General features: G+C 42.5%; 1 protein-coding gene across 1 annotated transcript in view; it reads left to right on the forward strand.

The window, feature by feature from the left end:
• ASIC1 (acid sensing ion channel subunit 1) overlaps positions 1-11,815 on the forward strand; it is an 85,322-nt gene extending 73,507 nt beyond the window's left edge. The window contains exons 9-12 of the mRNA XM_075591905.1: positions 9,365-9,456; positions 10,435-10,514; positions 10,708-10,812; positions 11,605-11,815. Of these exons, the coding sequence (XP_075448020.1) occupies positions 9,365-9,456; positions 10,435-10,514; positions 10,708-10,812; positions 11,605-11,709 (382 nt within the window). The 3' untranslated portion in view covers positions 11,710-11,815. The remainder of the gene's footprint in view (positions 1-9,364; positions 9,457-10,434; positions 10,515-10,707; positions 10,813-11,604) is intronic.
• Positions 11,816-17,182: the final 5,367 nt, after the last annotated feature.

Below are 17,182 nucleotides of genomic sequence, written 5' to 3' on the forward strand. Positions count from 1 at the left end.
ATATAAATATATATATATGTTCTTCAGTATTTATTGATACCTTTTTTTTATTTGGACCAACAATTTGTGTCATGGGACAAGCTTTCAAGAGTTTTCCTCTTCCTCAGGTCAAGCAATACCATAAATATATACGCACATAAACATGCGCACACAGTGTATATGTGTGCGTGTGCGCATGTTTATGTGTGCGTGTGCGCATGTTTGTGTGCGTGTGTGCATGTTTGTGTGCGCATGTATATGTGTGCGTGTACGCATGTATACGTGTGTGCATGTTTGTGTGTGTATATATGTGCGTTTGCGCATGTTTATGTGCGCATGTATACGTGTGTGCATGTTTATGTGTACGTGTGTGCATGTTTATGTGTGCGTGTGCGCATGTTTGTGTGCGTGTGCGCATGTATGTGTGCGTGAGCGCATGTATGTGTGTATGTGTGCGTGTGCGCATGTATACGTGTGTGCATGTATGTGTGCGTGTGCACGTGTATGTGTGCGCGTGCGCATGTATATGCGTGCGTGTGCGCATGTATATGCGTGCGTGTGCATATATATCTATATCATACAAACACTCACAAAGGGGGTAAGCGCGGCCCTCCTACCCCAGTCGCCAAAGCTCCCTTACCCCCTCGCCGCTCCCTTCCCCCCCGCCCGCTCCCTTACCCCCCCGCCCGCTCCCTTACCCCCCCCCCCCCCGCCCGCTCCCTTACCCCCCCGGCCGCCAACTCCCCAGCCGCTGGGGGGCCAAGCAGCCTCGGATCTGCGCCAGTCCCACTCTCCACCACCTCTCACTCCCGTTGTGTGTGTGTGTGTGTGTGTGTGTGTGTGTGTGTGTGTGTGTGTGTGTGTGTGTGTGTGTGTGTGTGTGTGTGTGTGTGTGTGTGTGCGTGCGTGCGTGCGTGTGTGTGTGTGTGTGTGTGGACATTTTACTCCTGCCAACAATTTGTGCCTCACTTTCACCCCCCCCTTCACCCCCCCTACCCCTGCCCTTCACCCCCCCTACCCCTGCCCTTCACCCCCCCCACGCCTGCCCTTTGACTGACGCACGCACACACCCTGACTGACGCACTCACACACCCTGACTGACGCACGCACACACCCCGACTGACGCACGCACACACCCCGACTGACGCACGCACACACCCTGACTGACGCACGCACACACCCTGAGTGATGCACGCACACACACCCTGACTGACGCATGCACACAAACCCTGACTGGCGCACGCACACAAACCCTGACAGCCGCACGTACACACACTGACAGCCGCACGCACACACACCCTGACTGGCGCACGCACACAAACCCTGACTGGCGCACGCACACAAACCCTGACAGCCGCACGTACACACACTGACAGCCGCACGCACATACACCCTGACTGGCGCACGCACACAAACCCTGATTGGCGCACGCACACAAACCCTGACAGCCGCACGTACACACACTGACAGCCGCACGTACACACACTGACAGCCGCACGCACACACACCCTGACTGACGCACGCACACACCCTGACTGACGCACGCACACACCCTGACTGACGCACGCACACACACTGACGCACGCACACACTGACTGACTGACGCACGCACACACACACACACTGAATGATTGACGCACTGACTGACACACACACATACATACTGACGCACGCACACAACCCCTCACAGCCGCATGCACACAACCCCTCACAGCCACACGCACACATACACAGACTGACGCGCGCACACACACACACACACTGACTGCTGCACACACACCCACTGACTGCTGCACACACACACACTGACTGCTGCACACACACACACACACACACACACACACACACACACACACACACACACACACACACACACACACACACACACTGACACACACACTGACACACACACACACACACTGACACAAACAAACACACACACTGACACACACACACAAACACTGACTGACACACACACACACACGGACTGACGCACGCGCGCACACCCCCACAGACGCGCGCGCGCGCACACACACAATAAATGGTACACACACACACACTAACACACACACACATACACTGACACACACACACATACACTGACACACACACACACACACACACACACTGACACACACACACACACTGACTGACGCGCGCACACACACACACACACACACACACACTGACACACACACACACACACTGACTGACGCGCGCACACACACACACACACACACACTGACTGACACACACTGACTGACACACACACAAACTGACTGACACACACACACTTACTGACGCGCGCGCGCGCGCGCACACCCCCACACCCACACACACTGACTGACTGACTGCCGCACGCACACACTGACTGACTGAGGCACACACACACGCACACACTGACTGTGTGTGTGTGTGCGTCAGTCAGTCTGTGTGTGTGTTTGTGTTTCTGCGTCAGACTCACTGACGCGCGCGCACACACACTGACTGACTGACGCACACACAATGACGGACGCACACACACTGCATGAAGCTGTAAAGGAGGGAGGGGGGGAACTGGATTGATGTGAATGGGGGACAAACAGAGAGAGGGGGAGGGGTGAGGAGAGAGAGAGGAGCGGGAATATTACATCCCGGGCAACGCCGGGTCTCTCAGCTAGTATAAAATAAACGTAAAGAGAGGGTGCATACCATTCAATGATGGATACAAAAAAAGGAACAACAGGACAGTCACTCTTATACTCCCAGAAAGTGAATATATATATCATTTACGTGAATCACTATCCGTATTTGAAGTGTGTGTGTATATAAATATATATATACATACAAATGAGCATACAGTAATATTTCCATTTGCTATTTGCCTTGCTATGGAGGGTTTTTGTCACTTTTTTACTCACATAACTTCACATATACATACATATATAATATATAATATATATATATATGCAGTGGAAGTGTATTGTGTGTATTTACCTACACACTCACTCCACATTTCAGTAACATACATATACATCTAAATAATATTCACATATACACGTTTGCTATAAATGGAATTATTACAATTTTACATTATATACACGTGCAATGAATGGAATAAACACTGTAATAAGTTTGAAATCGCCTATCCGAGCTGCTATGCATGGCTGATCCCTTTTCTCCAGCTTCCTTGAATGTACTCTATGAGGAAGATCATGTGACCAGATGCTAGTGCACGTTTAGAGAGAGGGAGGGCAGTGCTGACAAAGGGGTGTGCCTGGGTTTGTGACAGGACATGAAGGGGCAGTGCCTTAGCAAATGCTTGTTAAAATAGAATACAAGAAAATTGGTCTTTCAAAGTTGTTTTTTTAAAAACAGAAAATGCTAAAAGTATTATTTCTTACTACAGAACTGATTTATTAAAAAAAACACACATGCAGGATATAGACTGAACTGCAGCTTTAATTCCCACCCTCTGCTCCATCCTTTACAGTCAGGCGTTCGATTTGAACGCTGTCGAAAAAGCACCAACAAAGTCCGCCAATAAAATTATACGGCAATGGTGCCTCCTTTTCCTTTATCTTTCCAGCTTTTGACAGTCATTTTGTACTTATAGTTCATTCTCTTGCCATCTGTTGAAAACCCATTTCCGCACTTTAACTACCCCTCCTTCTGAGTACTTCATACTAGCTGTTTTTCATTAATAACTCCAGTGTCTCTCTGTTGACTCACTCCTATTCTCTTTATATCCTCACGCTATATAACCTTATTGTGGCTATGTTTGTGTCACAAAACGTATTAAGTAGACCTGTCTCTGGTCATCACTCATTAATATGTTTTATATGGTTTCTATTTATTAGTAAGATTAATGTTTGGATTCATCCTAATAAGCGCATGGTATGATGGAACATCAGCATGGTTTGGTCCAGATTAGGATTGCTTCATTAGAGCCACGTCTTATCGTTTCACAGATGTTCTAGTTTCTGCTCCACCTTACACTACATTTTACACAGGTAAGGGTAATGCTAAAGGCACATCCAACGATCTAGCCCAGGGAAGCGGGCTAATTTCAGCTTGGTTTTTCATACTGCCAAGATGTTTCTCTGGCACATATAGTATGTGTCTATACTGCTATAATAGTTTTACATGCTGAACCTAAATTCAATTTCAAATGGACTGTAGCAATTAGTCGGTTTACCCAGCTGCATTTGTCAATCTGTGGGTAGGAGAACCATTTAGATATTATTTTTTTTCCCCAGAATATCATATTGTTATGAAACAGCGGGTTTGAAGCTTCAGGGTAAAAGCATTGCTAAGTGGCTAAGACTCAAGTCAGACACCAGAACTCAACATTTTTTTTGTAACGATACTTCAAGGACTGTTTCTCAGTTATAAGCCTAAATCCGAATCGACTAAAAGAAGCTTATTTTTTTTACCCAGTTACTCCATGACGTTTGTATTAAACAGCTTATGAATATGGCTATGTGTACAGCATGAAAAATGTAGATGAATACAATATGCTGTATGTACTGTTGTCGTTTATAGTGTTGATATGATCATCAATGTCCATATACAACATGTCCATTCCATGTATATGTGTAACCCTCCCTGTCTGGCTTCTATGGGGATTACATTGTTTTTTTTATATATGGCTGCTCTGCATGGGTTACCTGGACTCAGGGGCTGGATTCAGGTGGCTGGCCGATGAGGCAGCAAGGTTGTAGAATAAAAAGTGCTATGAACATTTGTAGTACAACAGTCATTTATTTGTGTCCCCATGGACAGGCAACGCTCATACACATTAATAACATTGTACTGTATTTTATAACAGACATACATGAATACAGTTCTTCCATCAATGCCCACTCTTAACACTCCGATGAAGGTACTAAGGCTTAGTTGCTCTGAATGAATGTGGGACCCGGACCCCCTTGTTGCTTCAGAACCATCATCTGTATTAATCCGATTACCCTGGGCCGGGTCTTTCTTACTTGACCCGGTAACTGGTGCCTGTTTGGGAACTGCCACTTCCACACAGACTGCTGAGGAATATTAGCGCAGATCCGCGGTTAGAGCTGATCTGTCGGCGCTTGGGAGCGCTCTTTCCTGAGGCGCTCTGTGCTGTGCCGTATTCCTTTTTATTACTTATTCAGGACTCCATTCCATCTTTCGGGGATCCAAACTTAACGGGTACTGTCCCTATCTACAACATAAACGGGGGCCTGATCCATACTATTAATCTGTCACCATTACATATCTACTCTCTATGAGGCTCCTCTCATCATGTCCTCCTGAAACCTAACCTTCTAGAATAGTCCCTCCTCCTTAAAGACCCCTGCGTGCCATCTGGATCCCCTTGGAACCCAGGGTGGGCCCTAGCATACCACAGCCATGTTAGTAACCCTTTACTGTACTGTTACTGTACATATGGATCTCTGATATATATGTTTGTGTCAAGCTTCTTCTGATGTCTGTGTACTGTATAGTGAAGACAACCATGTTTACTGAGTTCTATAATTATATTTATATCATATCATTTAAAATAATGAATGTATCTAAAAAGCAGCCTTCAAAATTGATATGCTGGCAGTAATACAAAAGACATGACCCCGTTCCATATATCAGGTTTCACTCAGTAATAAATAGATCACATTAGTGTACTCCATAACCATTAAAGCACCTGTATATAAATTAATAGGGTTATTGACACTTCTTTCCATGGAGGAATTCCTGGAAGTGAGTTGGCAAAGCTTGTTCTGTTGAGATCAGAGTGCAGATGGATTTCTGAATGCACTGTGAGTTACAATATAATCTTGCATACATACCTAAGGATCAACCAGCTATTTCTGTGTAAAGCCCTATTTTCAGATGTTTATAACTTTTGAGCAATAGATGGGATCAAGCTAAAATGTGGTGAGAGCCCAGCTAAATTTTAGGGGGGGAAAGCTCCTAAAATCAAAAGTGTGTGTGTTTGTTTTTTTTATGTATGTTTTCTGTTCCGTACATACACTGAAGACTTTTATGCAGTTAATATAGCGGTCATTTTGTTTTCCCGCACAGATTTTTTAGGTTACATTGATTTATGTAGCTTCCTGACTTAAGTTATTGAGTTATTGACTCAATTTGACTCATCTCCTTTTCTCCTGGAATGGAAATCAATTCCTGAACCTGCCCTCTTTGTGGTGACATTCAAAGTGCATTGTACATCCAAAATGATTTAATGTCCTTATACAGTGGTGTTCAATTTACACAAGTCCTCGCGAGTATTGTTTTTCTTGCGTCTAAGATGGCTTCAGGACATTATATTCAGAGTGCAGTGACTTGTCTTTTTCCGGGTCTTTCCTGGTTCTAAATTGTCTAAAACAATTGAGGTGTTCTATGCAAACATTTATACAGGTATACTAGTCTCATTTAAAACTATCTTCCTGACAAAGGATTTAATGTGTGCAGTGCTACGTTCTTTTTCCTTCATGCATTGCAGTCGGGGTACTTAATGCATGTTGCATCAAAGGCCCCATCACAAAGTGTAAGGTCAACTTGAAATTGAAGGAAAGGCTCTAAATATGGGCAAAACTAATACAATTCAAAAACATCCATGCAGAGCATTTGATGCTCTGTGGAAGAATGTAGTATAGTGTAGAATTCTGTGATAAGACAGTGTGAGAACTTTGGAAGAACTTGGAGTAGAAGATAGATCAAAAGTAAGGAAGAAGAGTTTCCTTTTTGACCAGCTATATTTGGCAAGATGACTAGACCATCTTTAAAAGGGCAATCTCTAGGACCAAATTGAACTAATTCCACTGTTTAAAGGGTCTCATCTGGAAATTGATACTTTTTTTTTTTTTTAACCCGAATCTTGACACCTTGGGAGGGGTTTGATTTCCTCTGGTTGGTCACTTTTGTGTGATGTAGGTATGTATGTAGGTCTTTATTTATATAGCGCCATTAATGAACATAGTGCTTCACAGTTGTAATACACGTGACAATCATATAAAGAACAAATAATATAAATAACAGATCATGGGAATAAGTGCTTCAGACATAAAAGTAACATTCCAGAGGAGTCCCTGCTCCGAAGAGGTTACAATGTAATTGGTAGGTAGGAAGAACGTACAGAGACAGTAGGAGGGCATTCTGGTAATTGCGTCAGCAGGGGGCCAAGCTTTATGTATCAGGTGTATAGTATTAGCCATGGAGCTACTCATATGCTTCTTTAAGCAAGTGTGTCTTAAGATGGATCTTAAAGGTGGATAGAGAGGGTGCTAGTCGGGTATTGAGGGGAAGGGCATTCCAGAGGTGTGGGGCAGCCAGTGAGAAAGGTTTAAGGCAGGAGAGGGCTTTAGATACAAAGGGGGCAGGGAGAAGACATCCTTGAGCAGAACACAAGAGTCCGGATGGTGCATAGCGAGAAATTAGGGCTGAGATGTAAGAAGGGGCAGAAGAGTGTAAAGCTTTAAAAGTGAGGAGAAGAATGGAGTGTGAGATGCGGGATTTGATAGGAAGCCAGGAGAGTGATTTCAGCAGGGGAGACGCTGAGACATATTTAGGAAAGAGTACAGTGATTCTGGCAGCAGCATTTAGTGTAGATTGTAGGGGTGACAATGAGTGTTTAGTAAGTGCTTGTACAGTCAGAGTCCTCCCTCTCCACTTTCCCTTTACTTTATTTGTTCTCTGATAAGGACAGGATGGGATAACGGTAGAGAAAACACTTGATTCACAAACATTTTCCCATTCAGAGGCCCCTAAGAAATTCAACTGTCTGACTGTGTGGGTTTGCACCTTTAATTACTCCTTGGGGGACAAAGGCCAAATGGAACTGCTTCTGTGTAGCTATGTAGGAGCTGCAAATTGCACAGCAGGGATCTCTGCCAAGAATGTGCTAATCGGTATCCTCCTATCATCTCCATTAACCTTCACAGCTAAAGGTAATTAAGCACGTATCCCTGATTATGAGAATGCCATCATATCCAGACATGAGTGGTTTGGCTGAACTGTTAATTGTTTGTTGCAGAATAAAGTATACTTTTATATAATCTATGTAAAAAAAAAATCCTCGACTCTTTAAAAGTTCACGCCATGCAAACAATGTCAAACTTTAGAGCTTTCCTGTAACAATTTTGTCTCTTAAGGCTTCACATGCCTCTTTAACACTGAGGATAAATTGGTATCTGAAATGGAAAAAGGTTGACCACCCAGTGCCCATTTTGACAGACTGAACACTAAGTTTCACCGTTGTAGTACATGCTTTAAAAGTAATCACATGGCAAGAAAAGTGGGCACTTTGCATTGTCTAAAATGAAATGTTGCAGATCTTTCATCTTCTGTGAGCTAATCAATAAATCATTTTAAACGCCAAGAAGAGACATTTACTAGAGCTTATTGAGATATCTAGAACAGTTGTGCTTCTGATACATTCTTTTGCTTTTAGATTGTACTGTACTTTTTTCTAGTATCATTTGTTTCTATGAATGTTAAACATAATGGTTTGCTAAATAGCTGATCTCTTTTGCAGGAATAGCCATAGCTGTATCATAAGCACACAGTCATCTATAAATCTCAGCCCTAATTTCTCGTTATGCACCATCCCGACTTTTGCGTTCTTCTCAAGGATGTCTTCTTTCTACCCCCTTTGTATCTAAAGTCCTCTCCCGCCTTAAACCTTTCTCACTTACCGCCCGCATCTCTGAAATACCCTTCCCCTCAGTACCCGACTAGCACCCTCTCTATCCACCTTTAAGACCCACCTTAAGACACACTTGCTTAAAGAAGCATACGAATAGCACTGTGGATATTCTGAACACATGATACACAAAGCTTGGCCTCCTGCAGACGCACTTACCAGAATGCCCTCCCACTGTCTCTGTACGTTCTCCCTACCTACCAATTAAACTGTAAGCTCCTCGGGGCAGGGACTCCTTTTCCTTAATGTTACTTTTATGTCTGAAGCACTTATTCCCATGATCTGTTATTTATATTATCTGTTATTTATTTGATTACCACGTGTATTAGTGCTGTGAAGCGCTATGTACATTAATGGCACTATTTAAATAAAGACATTCAATACAATACGTGCACACCCCTGTATGTATGTATAATTAAGTCTAGGAATGCATAAATAACATCACTTTGTATGACCAGTGTAACTCGTGCTCTCTTTCTCCATTCTGCACCACTTCACAAAGCTGTCTCCTCGCAACGACCGTGACCACACTGGGCCATATTTACAAAGCTGCTCTGTGCCATAAAACACCTTGCTGTGCTGTGAGACACCTTATGGCCCAGTGATTTTAATGAGCCGTAAGATGTCTGATGGCTTAAACACCACTTAGTAAATATGGCCCACCACCACTCTGTTTCATCACATTGCACTCTCTTAGCTCCCTGCTCTCTCTCTCTCTCATAATAGGGAGAATATTTTGGTGCTGGATATATTCTTTGAAGCACTAAACTATGAGACTATTGAACAGAAGAAAGCATACGAGGTAGCAGGACTTCTGGGTGAGACATCTCCTTAACCAAATATAATATAGCTCTCAGTGTCTTTAAAATGAGTGTCTGTGCCTAACACAGAATTCACTGTGCACACTTTATGCCATCACCATGTGATCTCTTCCTCCCATGCTGCAAACTCTGCACCTCACGCTGTACACTTCTTTAATACTTCACTAGGCATGAATGTGGCTCTGTCTGTATACCAACCTGCATTTTAATCTACGTCCTACCGCCTCCTATGTTCTTATGCCTGCCTTTTCTATCCATGTTTCTCTCTCCCTATACTCTGTGATCTCACTCATGAAACCCCCATTTTTTCTTACCCAATAATGCTCTCTTTTCGATCAGGTATGCAGTTGTTCCCTGCATGTGATACACACTCACACTCACGCCCATAACATATTTTTATCTGCAACTGTACATGAGATGTCCTTAACTATAATGTATAACCCTGTTAATTTAATGTAACCATGTATTGTCATCAAAACTCTGTGCCCAGGACATACTTAAAACCGAGAGGTAACTCTCAATGTATTACTTCCTGGTAAAACATTTTATAAATAAATAAACTCTGCTTCTCCCATGCTGCTCTCCACAATTCAATGTTTACCCCAAACTCTTCTTAAGCCATGATGAAATCTCTCTCCCCAACACTATGCTCTCATTTACATTTATTGATTAATTATTCCCCCTCCCCCCCATCCTCCTTGAACAGAACAGCTATTTCAAATGATTCACCCTTCCTATTACATACAATATCTCCTCCGCAGTGTGTTTTCTCTCCTTTATGGTCTTGGCCTTTCCTCGTGATACTTTATATCCCCTTAGCCCACACTGGGGCACTTTGTTACCTCTGCTGGGTTCTCTCTCTTTTCGTCGCCCTGTCTGCTCCTTATATCATTGCAGCATTATTTCTCTAAGACACACACTCTGCTCTATTTCTCTCTTCTTTTCTCAGTGTAGCTTCTTTTCTTGTTGCTATAGGTGACATCGGAGGACAGATGGGCCTGTTTATTGGAGCGAGTATTCTAACTGTTCTGGAGCTGTTTGACTATGCCTATGAGGTGAGAGTGCTGAGTGTCGCAGAAACACTTTCAATTAAGAAACCAAGCGATTCGATCTGAAAGTTCAACAATAATAAAATCAGCTCTGAGAAAGTGACTTTCTCCCCAGACCTTCCAATTTAACCTTACGCGCTTTCCCCACAGAAATGTGCTGACCGCACATTCATACTGCTTTTATCTTTTCTTCCTTTAGGTATTGAAGTTCAAGCTGTTTCGGGGAGCAAAATGCAGCAAAGACTCGAAACGCAACAACAACGACAAGGGAGTAACATTGAGTCTGGATGATGTGAAGCGTCATGTGAGCTAAAACGTCACTTAACATCCTAGCACCATATCCAGGCTAGAGCCATTCTATAGTACATTGCCTAAGGAAATTCCACCATACCCTGCCCTATGATATTTGGTCAGATAGATGTCTTTCACATCCTGCTTAGAGATGCTCCTTTAAAACTATGCCCAAGCCATCCCATTAAATGCTGGCCTGCACATATTCAGCCCAGAGACATGTCATAGAAACCTGGTCTCAAGACATCCCATTCAGTACGTTCCCAAGACATTCTACGTTAGCAAAGCATTTTGCGCATAGACTTCTCCATGGATATCATGTCACAATTATCTTGCCCAAATACATTCCAACATACATTTATTGAGGCATCCTTTTATGTCTTCCTTCAGAATAATGCTCTGATAATGATAATTCTTCATTTCAAATTGTCATGTGGGATATATTTTTAAAACATCCTATACTCATTTGTTAGTGGTTATCCAGTCAAATCCTACCCCTAGGCTTCTTGGGTAATTTTTATGTAATTTGAGATATGCAATCAACTTTGAGACACCACACATTTCCGTTAATCAAGACATTCAGGGCCATATTTACTAAGTGGCGCTACTCAAGACACCATCCAGGATGGCTTAGTATGTACGGCCCATTCAAGGCAATGGGGGGGGTGGGGTACAAGATGCATTCTGGCAGAGAAGGTGCTTTATGATATAACACTGCTTGGTAAATGTGTCCCATTATGGCTATGTAATAATTGTTATTATTCACAGTCCACAAATTAACTGATACAAATTCTTCTCATTGCAGGCTCCTTGTGAGGGCGTTAGAGGACACCCTGCAGGGATGAGTTATACAGCCAACATCCTGCCCCACCATGCCGTGCGTGGAGCATTTGAGGACTTCACGTGCTGAGACCATGGACACAGATGAGAGAGAGAGCACAAGAGCCCATCCCCCAAAAAATAACAAGCAAAAAAAAAAAGGCAAAATCCTAGTCCAAGAAAACACGAAAAGAACAGGTCTCTGCCAGAAGACAGAAAGAGAGTGAGAGAGAGTCTGACTGAAAGAGCAGTGAAAGAATGAGTAAGATCCTGCATCAAGTTATCGTGACCACACCCTAATGCAGTCTAAGAGTGAGATATTGTGTCCAGAAGTAGACAAGAGGAAGATCCTGAACTTTGGAATTCCAATTTGAGACCCTGCTCTAATGCAGCCATCAATAGCCAAAGAAAATGATGCCATTCATAGTCACAGTCTGCAAAAGCCTGTCTTACTATAGCCAAAGAGATAAGGTCAACTCCTATCCTGGTTTATACCAACATAAAATGTTACCTTTTTCTCAAGTCAACATAAAAATAACAATCTTACTAAAAACTGTTTTTAAGAGAGAAATACAATCCACAGAACGTGCCACTCCAAAAGGAAACTCCTCGAAAGGGATTAATGCCATGCCTTTGAGGCAGCAACTGTGTGAAAGAACGATGTTCATCCCCAAAACATACCAAGACAGCAAGGCAAGACAATTAAAAATACCCTACCACCAGACAAACAAACATGGCTGTATTAGCACTGCCGGAACCGGACAAAGTCCTGGCAGGAGTGGGAGAGAATGCCAGACTTTGCCTTTAGATCAAGAAGCATTTTTAGAAAGAAATTAAAATCTCCATACCGTAAGAGACAAACCATAAGACTTCAAAAGATATAAGGCAAAAGGGAGCAACATCCATCCACAAGGCAGCTGAGGAAGACTTAGAATCTTGCCCCAAGAATGCAGGGAGTGAGAGCAAATGAGTTTAATCCTTTTTGGTCCAGGAATTTTTATTTTATTTTTTTTAATCCAAAAATTTGCAAAAAGTTATCTTAATTTTAAAAAGTCAATGGACATTACATGTTCAATTAGTTGTAATTACTTTTGCGTTCTACATTTAAAAACAATGTTGCATGGCTGCTATTTCACTACCTTAAAAAAGTGAAATAGCACATTTTTAAGTGGGACATTTTGGGCTATTTTGCTAGAACTTTTGGCGCCAAATGTTTGCAGTTTTTTTTTTCTCTCTCTCTCTCTCTCTTGGAAAGTTCGATCAAAATGGCAAGCAAATCTCAGCAGGTCCACACATCCTTAAGGCAGACAATAAAACCATGCACCAAGACACACATGAGATATTCCAGAAAAAGCAAGCCGGCGAGAAAGAGCCTGTCTAAATGCATACATATTCAGTCAGTTCCCAGACCAAGACCGCCTGAGAGATTGGTCCACCAACACAGCCTAAAATATAAACCTTTTTTCTGAAATCCACTACTGAGTCAGGCCATGTGAGAGATACCACACCAAAGATGTGAGAGACCTCCGATACAGGCCAAAGGAAAAAGCCTGTCCTGAGACAGCACAAGATAAAATAAAACCACACCCTGTTTTAGCTTGTGAGAAATACTTTTCTTAGAAGAGAGAATAGGTGATTCAATGGTTCCAGCACAGTGGCTCCTCGACACACTGAGTCGAGCTCTCTGTACTCTCTATTTTTCTTCTGGTATCTGCTATATTTTGATCACAAATGATCTGCACTGTTATCACTTATTGACACTTTCCCTAACTGCTGTAGTCAATCCTTTCTTGTGATTTCCTGAGGTACTCTTGTAAAGGTTCAAGGCCTGTACTCTATTGCTTTCTCATTCACCTGGTTTTGGTGCTCTCCCTCTAGATGAATGAGGATAAGCTCTCTCTCACTGTACTTGATTACCAGGATCTATGCTCTCTGCACATGGCCGAGAATCTGCTTTCTTCTTTATAATGACCTGGGATCTTCCCCGTCACCTCTTAGGCCCTGGATCTGCTTTCTTCCTGAAGATATTTAATATGCACTCATCTCCTGATGGAATATCCAAACCCATTCCCGATTGGCCAAGATCTCTTCTCTCCTTTATGATTTCCTATAATCTGTGCTCTCCCAATATTGCTGCTTACAACACTGATTTGAATTCTATCTACTTCATTGCCAGAGATTTGTGCTCTTTCTGCCTGGGATCTGCATCCCCTCTCATGTTGGTCAGATGGTCTGTGCACTTTAACCTGGTTGCACAAGATTTTCGCTCTCTCTCTCCTCATGACCTGGAGGTTTCCCTCCATTTCCTGATGCCCTGGAATTTGTGCTTCGGATCTCCTGAAATGTGTAAAACCTTTCCCTTAAAGTTCACATTTCACAGGCTTCTGACATCATCCTCTGTAGTCAGCACTCTGTGAGAGTGAACATAGCGCGGGAAGCTAAGTACAGTTAGTTGAGGTGATCTTGGATTTGTACACAGTGGGGAGGGGGTTGGAGCCATGGGGATAAGAAGCAATGTGAAATTCCAGATAAATCTATCACTTCCAAGGAAATGATTGTGCACATAGTGGCCTATGAGCCAGATAGTGGGGTGCTACAAAGAGAACACTCCAATACTTAAAGGGACTCTTAACGATAGAAGCCCACTGTACTTTATAGCTGTTTCCATGGCCACGTTGATTGTACTACGAGAACTCAGTGTGTACCCATGCAGAAGTCCAGACCTTAGAAACCCCAGAAAGATGAACTGTATGTCTGATCCTGGGAGGACTGATCACTGTGACCATAATGTGAAGAGCCACTGAACAAGCTGGTGATCAACTACATCAACCAGCGACTGCGGCCCTTGACTGCTAAGACTCAGTGGACTCAAATTAGTATTCATCAAATAAGCCTGGGACATCTGTCAGCATTACCAGGAACCTACTCTTTGCCTTTATTTCTCCCATTGTCATCACTGTTACCTCCTCACCCCATACAAAAGGAACAGCCACAATATCTTGACACCCACACACATATACATACATACAAAGTGTGCGACACATAGAACAAATCGAACATTGTGGCCAGATGTGCCTCTACCTGCAGGTTCACACGCTGAAGGAATTTTAGTACTTTTCATTTATCCTGCCCATTGTAAGGTGTAATAGTGACACAGGAAGCAGTAACCTATAGACGATAAAGTTTGCACTTTGTCCAGATGTTGCAGTGATACAAAAAGAGAAGCCTAATGGTATGAAGCTTTGGATCTGCTGGGCAAATACGAGATATGGGAATATCCCTGTCCCATCCTTAAACAGGAGTATAAGCATTGGCGCATACTTTCGCTCTCTACCTCTCACTAATGGGACATGACACAGGAACTTATTACCCATCAAGTTTAATCTCCATACCACAGGGTAACATAGAGACAACTAAGTGAAAGGGGGCCAATTACTTACCAAACCTTCATGATATGGAGGTTACTACTCCAGTGTGCCACATAAGTAAATGAACATACACTTCACACACACACACACACACACACACACACACAAATGTGTCCTGTTTTCATCCAGGCTGGCTATACGGGAATGGCTGCACAAAGTTCAGATATTTTCATATGGCCTGAAGGAAATGTCCTCAAAGACGGTGTGTAAAGGTGAATATGTATGAGTTTATGCATGTGAGTGTGTGTAATTTGGGGTAATCAAAAGAGGAGCCTTAGTTTTTATTTAATTATTTTCTAATTCTTTTTTATATTTTTCCATCACCTATAAATATATGAATAAATAAATTCAGTGTATATGTATGTATATATATGTATAAAGTGCCGTGTATATATGCGTGGGGTGGATCAGAGACGCAGTTCCGTGTTTCCCTGTGGAGAATGTTACTCACGGGCATATGTACATTACATACAGAGCACAAAATGGCAAAGCAATGTATACTCAGAACTGATATAAAGAAAGATATTACTATGGAAACTGTCTATCACTGTCCTGAAACTTCTCAGAACAACAAAAAAAGGGATGTGTGAGATCATATGATGTGTGTATCTGCTTGAACACCCAGGGATATGTTTGTCTACGGTATCAACATGTAGTGTTAAACAGAAGGTTGTATTTGTGTGTACATGGCTGCTACAATCTTTGGTAAGGCTCTACAGGTGTCACAAACATACAAACCAGTTTAATGGCATCTATAAACTGGTTTAATTATACAAGACAGGTATAATAGTAATCTAGAATATACAAGACACTCATTGAAAGCTGGAAACAGATTTGGTTCTACAAGCAATAGCACATACAAGAAAATTAAGGGGTGGGGGAATATATGAATGCCAACCAAAATAAGATCAAGGTCTTATGGATCCTAGAGCTGAAGCAGTATTGCAAGAGGTCAGTATAACTTTAGACTTGCAGGTTTTAATGCAACCAAGCATAATCTGTTTCTAGCCACACAAATACATGCTAATGATAATATTACAGCTGTACATGTACTAAATTGCAGTGATTGAGTTATTGCATGGACCCTTTACTAACAAACCTGTATAAAAACGGCATGCTATTTATTCTTGTCAAATGGTAGGCTTGAGTTTTGATGTGGACCTTGATTGAACTTTGGACCTCAAAGAAAGGTTTGCAGCAGCTTCTTCCTTTTGTAATTAGAAAAGGAACAATTGCTTTTTAGATGTAAACTTTGATACATCCTATTATAATATTGTAATGAGCAAGTCATTCAATAACAGCTCCAGATTGCACGAAGAGACAATTTTATGTGAATCATCTTCGAACATTGAAGCAAAGGGACACAACATAAAACTGAAATTCTTACAGTAGCGCCTTTGTGACCTTTGATACGTATCCTACTACAAATGCAACTGCTGGTTGTAGACTGCTTGCCAAGGAAAATCTGTGACCATCTCCCCGTAACTCGTGAGTTGGTCCACAGAAGGCTGGCCCATCGGATTAACACAGCGGGGGTCCCTGCACTTGAATAAGACTCGCAGCCCGGTAGGATTCACACAGCATGTGTCCTATTAAAATGCGGGGACCCCGCTGTGTTTAATCATTAGTTTGGCTGCAGAAATGTTGCAGCATTGGATTGGTTTTAGTGCAGAATTCTCAAAGCAAGCAGTCTACAACCGGCAGTTGCAGCTGTACTGTATGAATTAGATTGTGTGCCTGATGTGCATAAAAGATATCTGGATCAAATGTGATACTGAGGCCTGGATCCACAAAGTTTCGTTAAATCGGAGCCCATAACATGACATTATCTAAAACAAAAATGGACATTAAGGCCCCGATCCATAGAGGTCCATAATTCGGGGCTCATAACCAGCCACTATCAAAATCATTAACGGATGTTATTTTCCTTTGAGGTTAACGCGAATACACAAAGCTAATTATATGCAACAATAACAGTCGTTATGTAGTTTTGGGGCATGTGTCCCAAGTACAGTGCTCAATCTAAGTCTGAACTTGAATGAGTGATAAAGTCCATTGACAGGAAGTCAGCCTATAAACACAGCAAGATATTGGACCCAGTGCTGGATAAATGCATCCACAATAGCGTTTTGAAAT

This window comes from Ascaphus truei, chromosome 3 (genome assembly GCF_040206685.1).
Source record: "Ascaphus truei isolate aAscTru1 chromosome 3, aAscTru1.hap1, whole genome shotgun sequence".
NCBI lineage: Eukaryota > Metazoa > Chordata > Amphibia > Anura > Ascaphidae > Ascaphus > Ascaphus truei.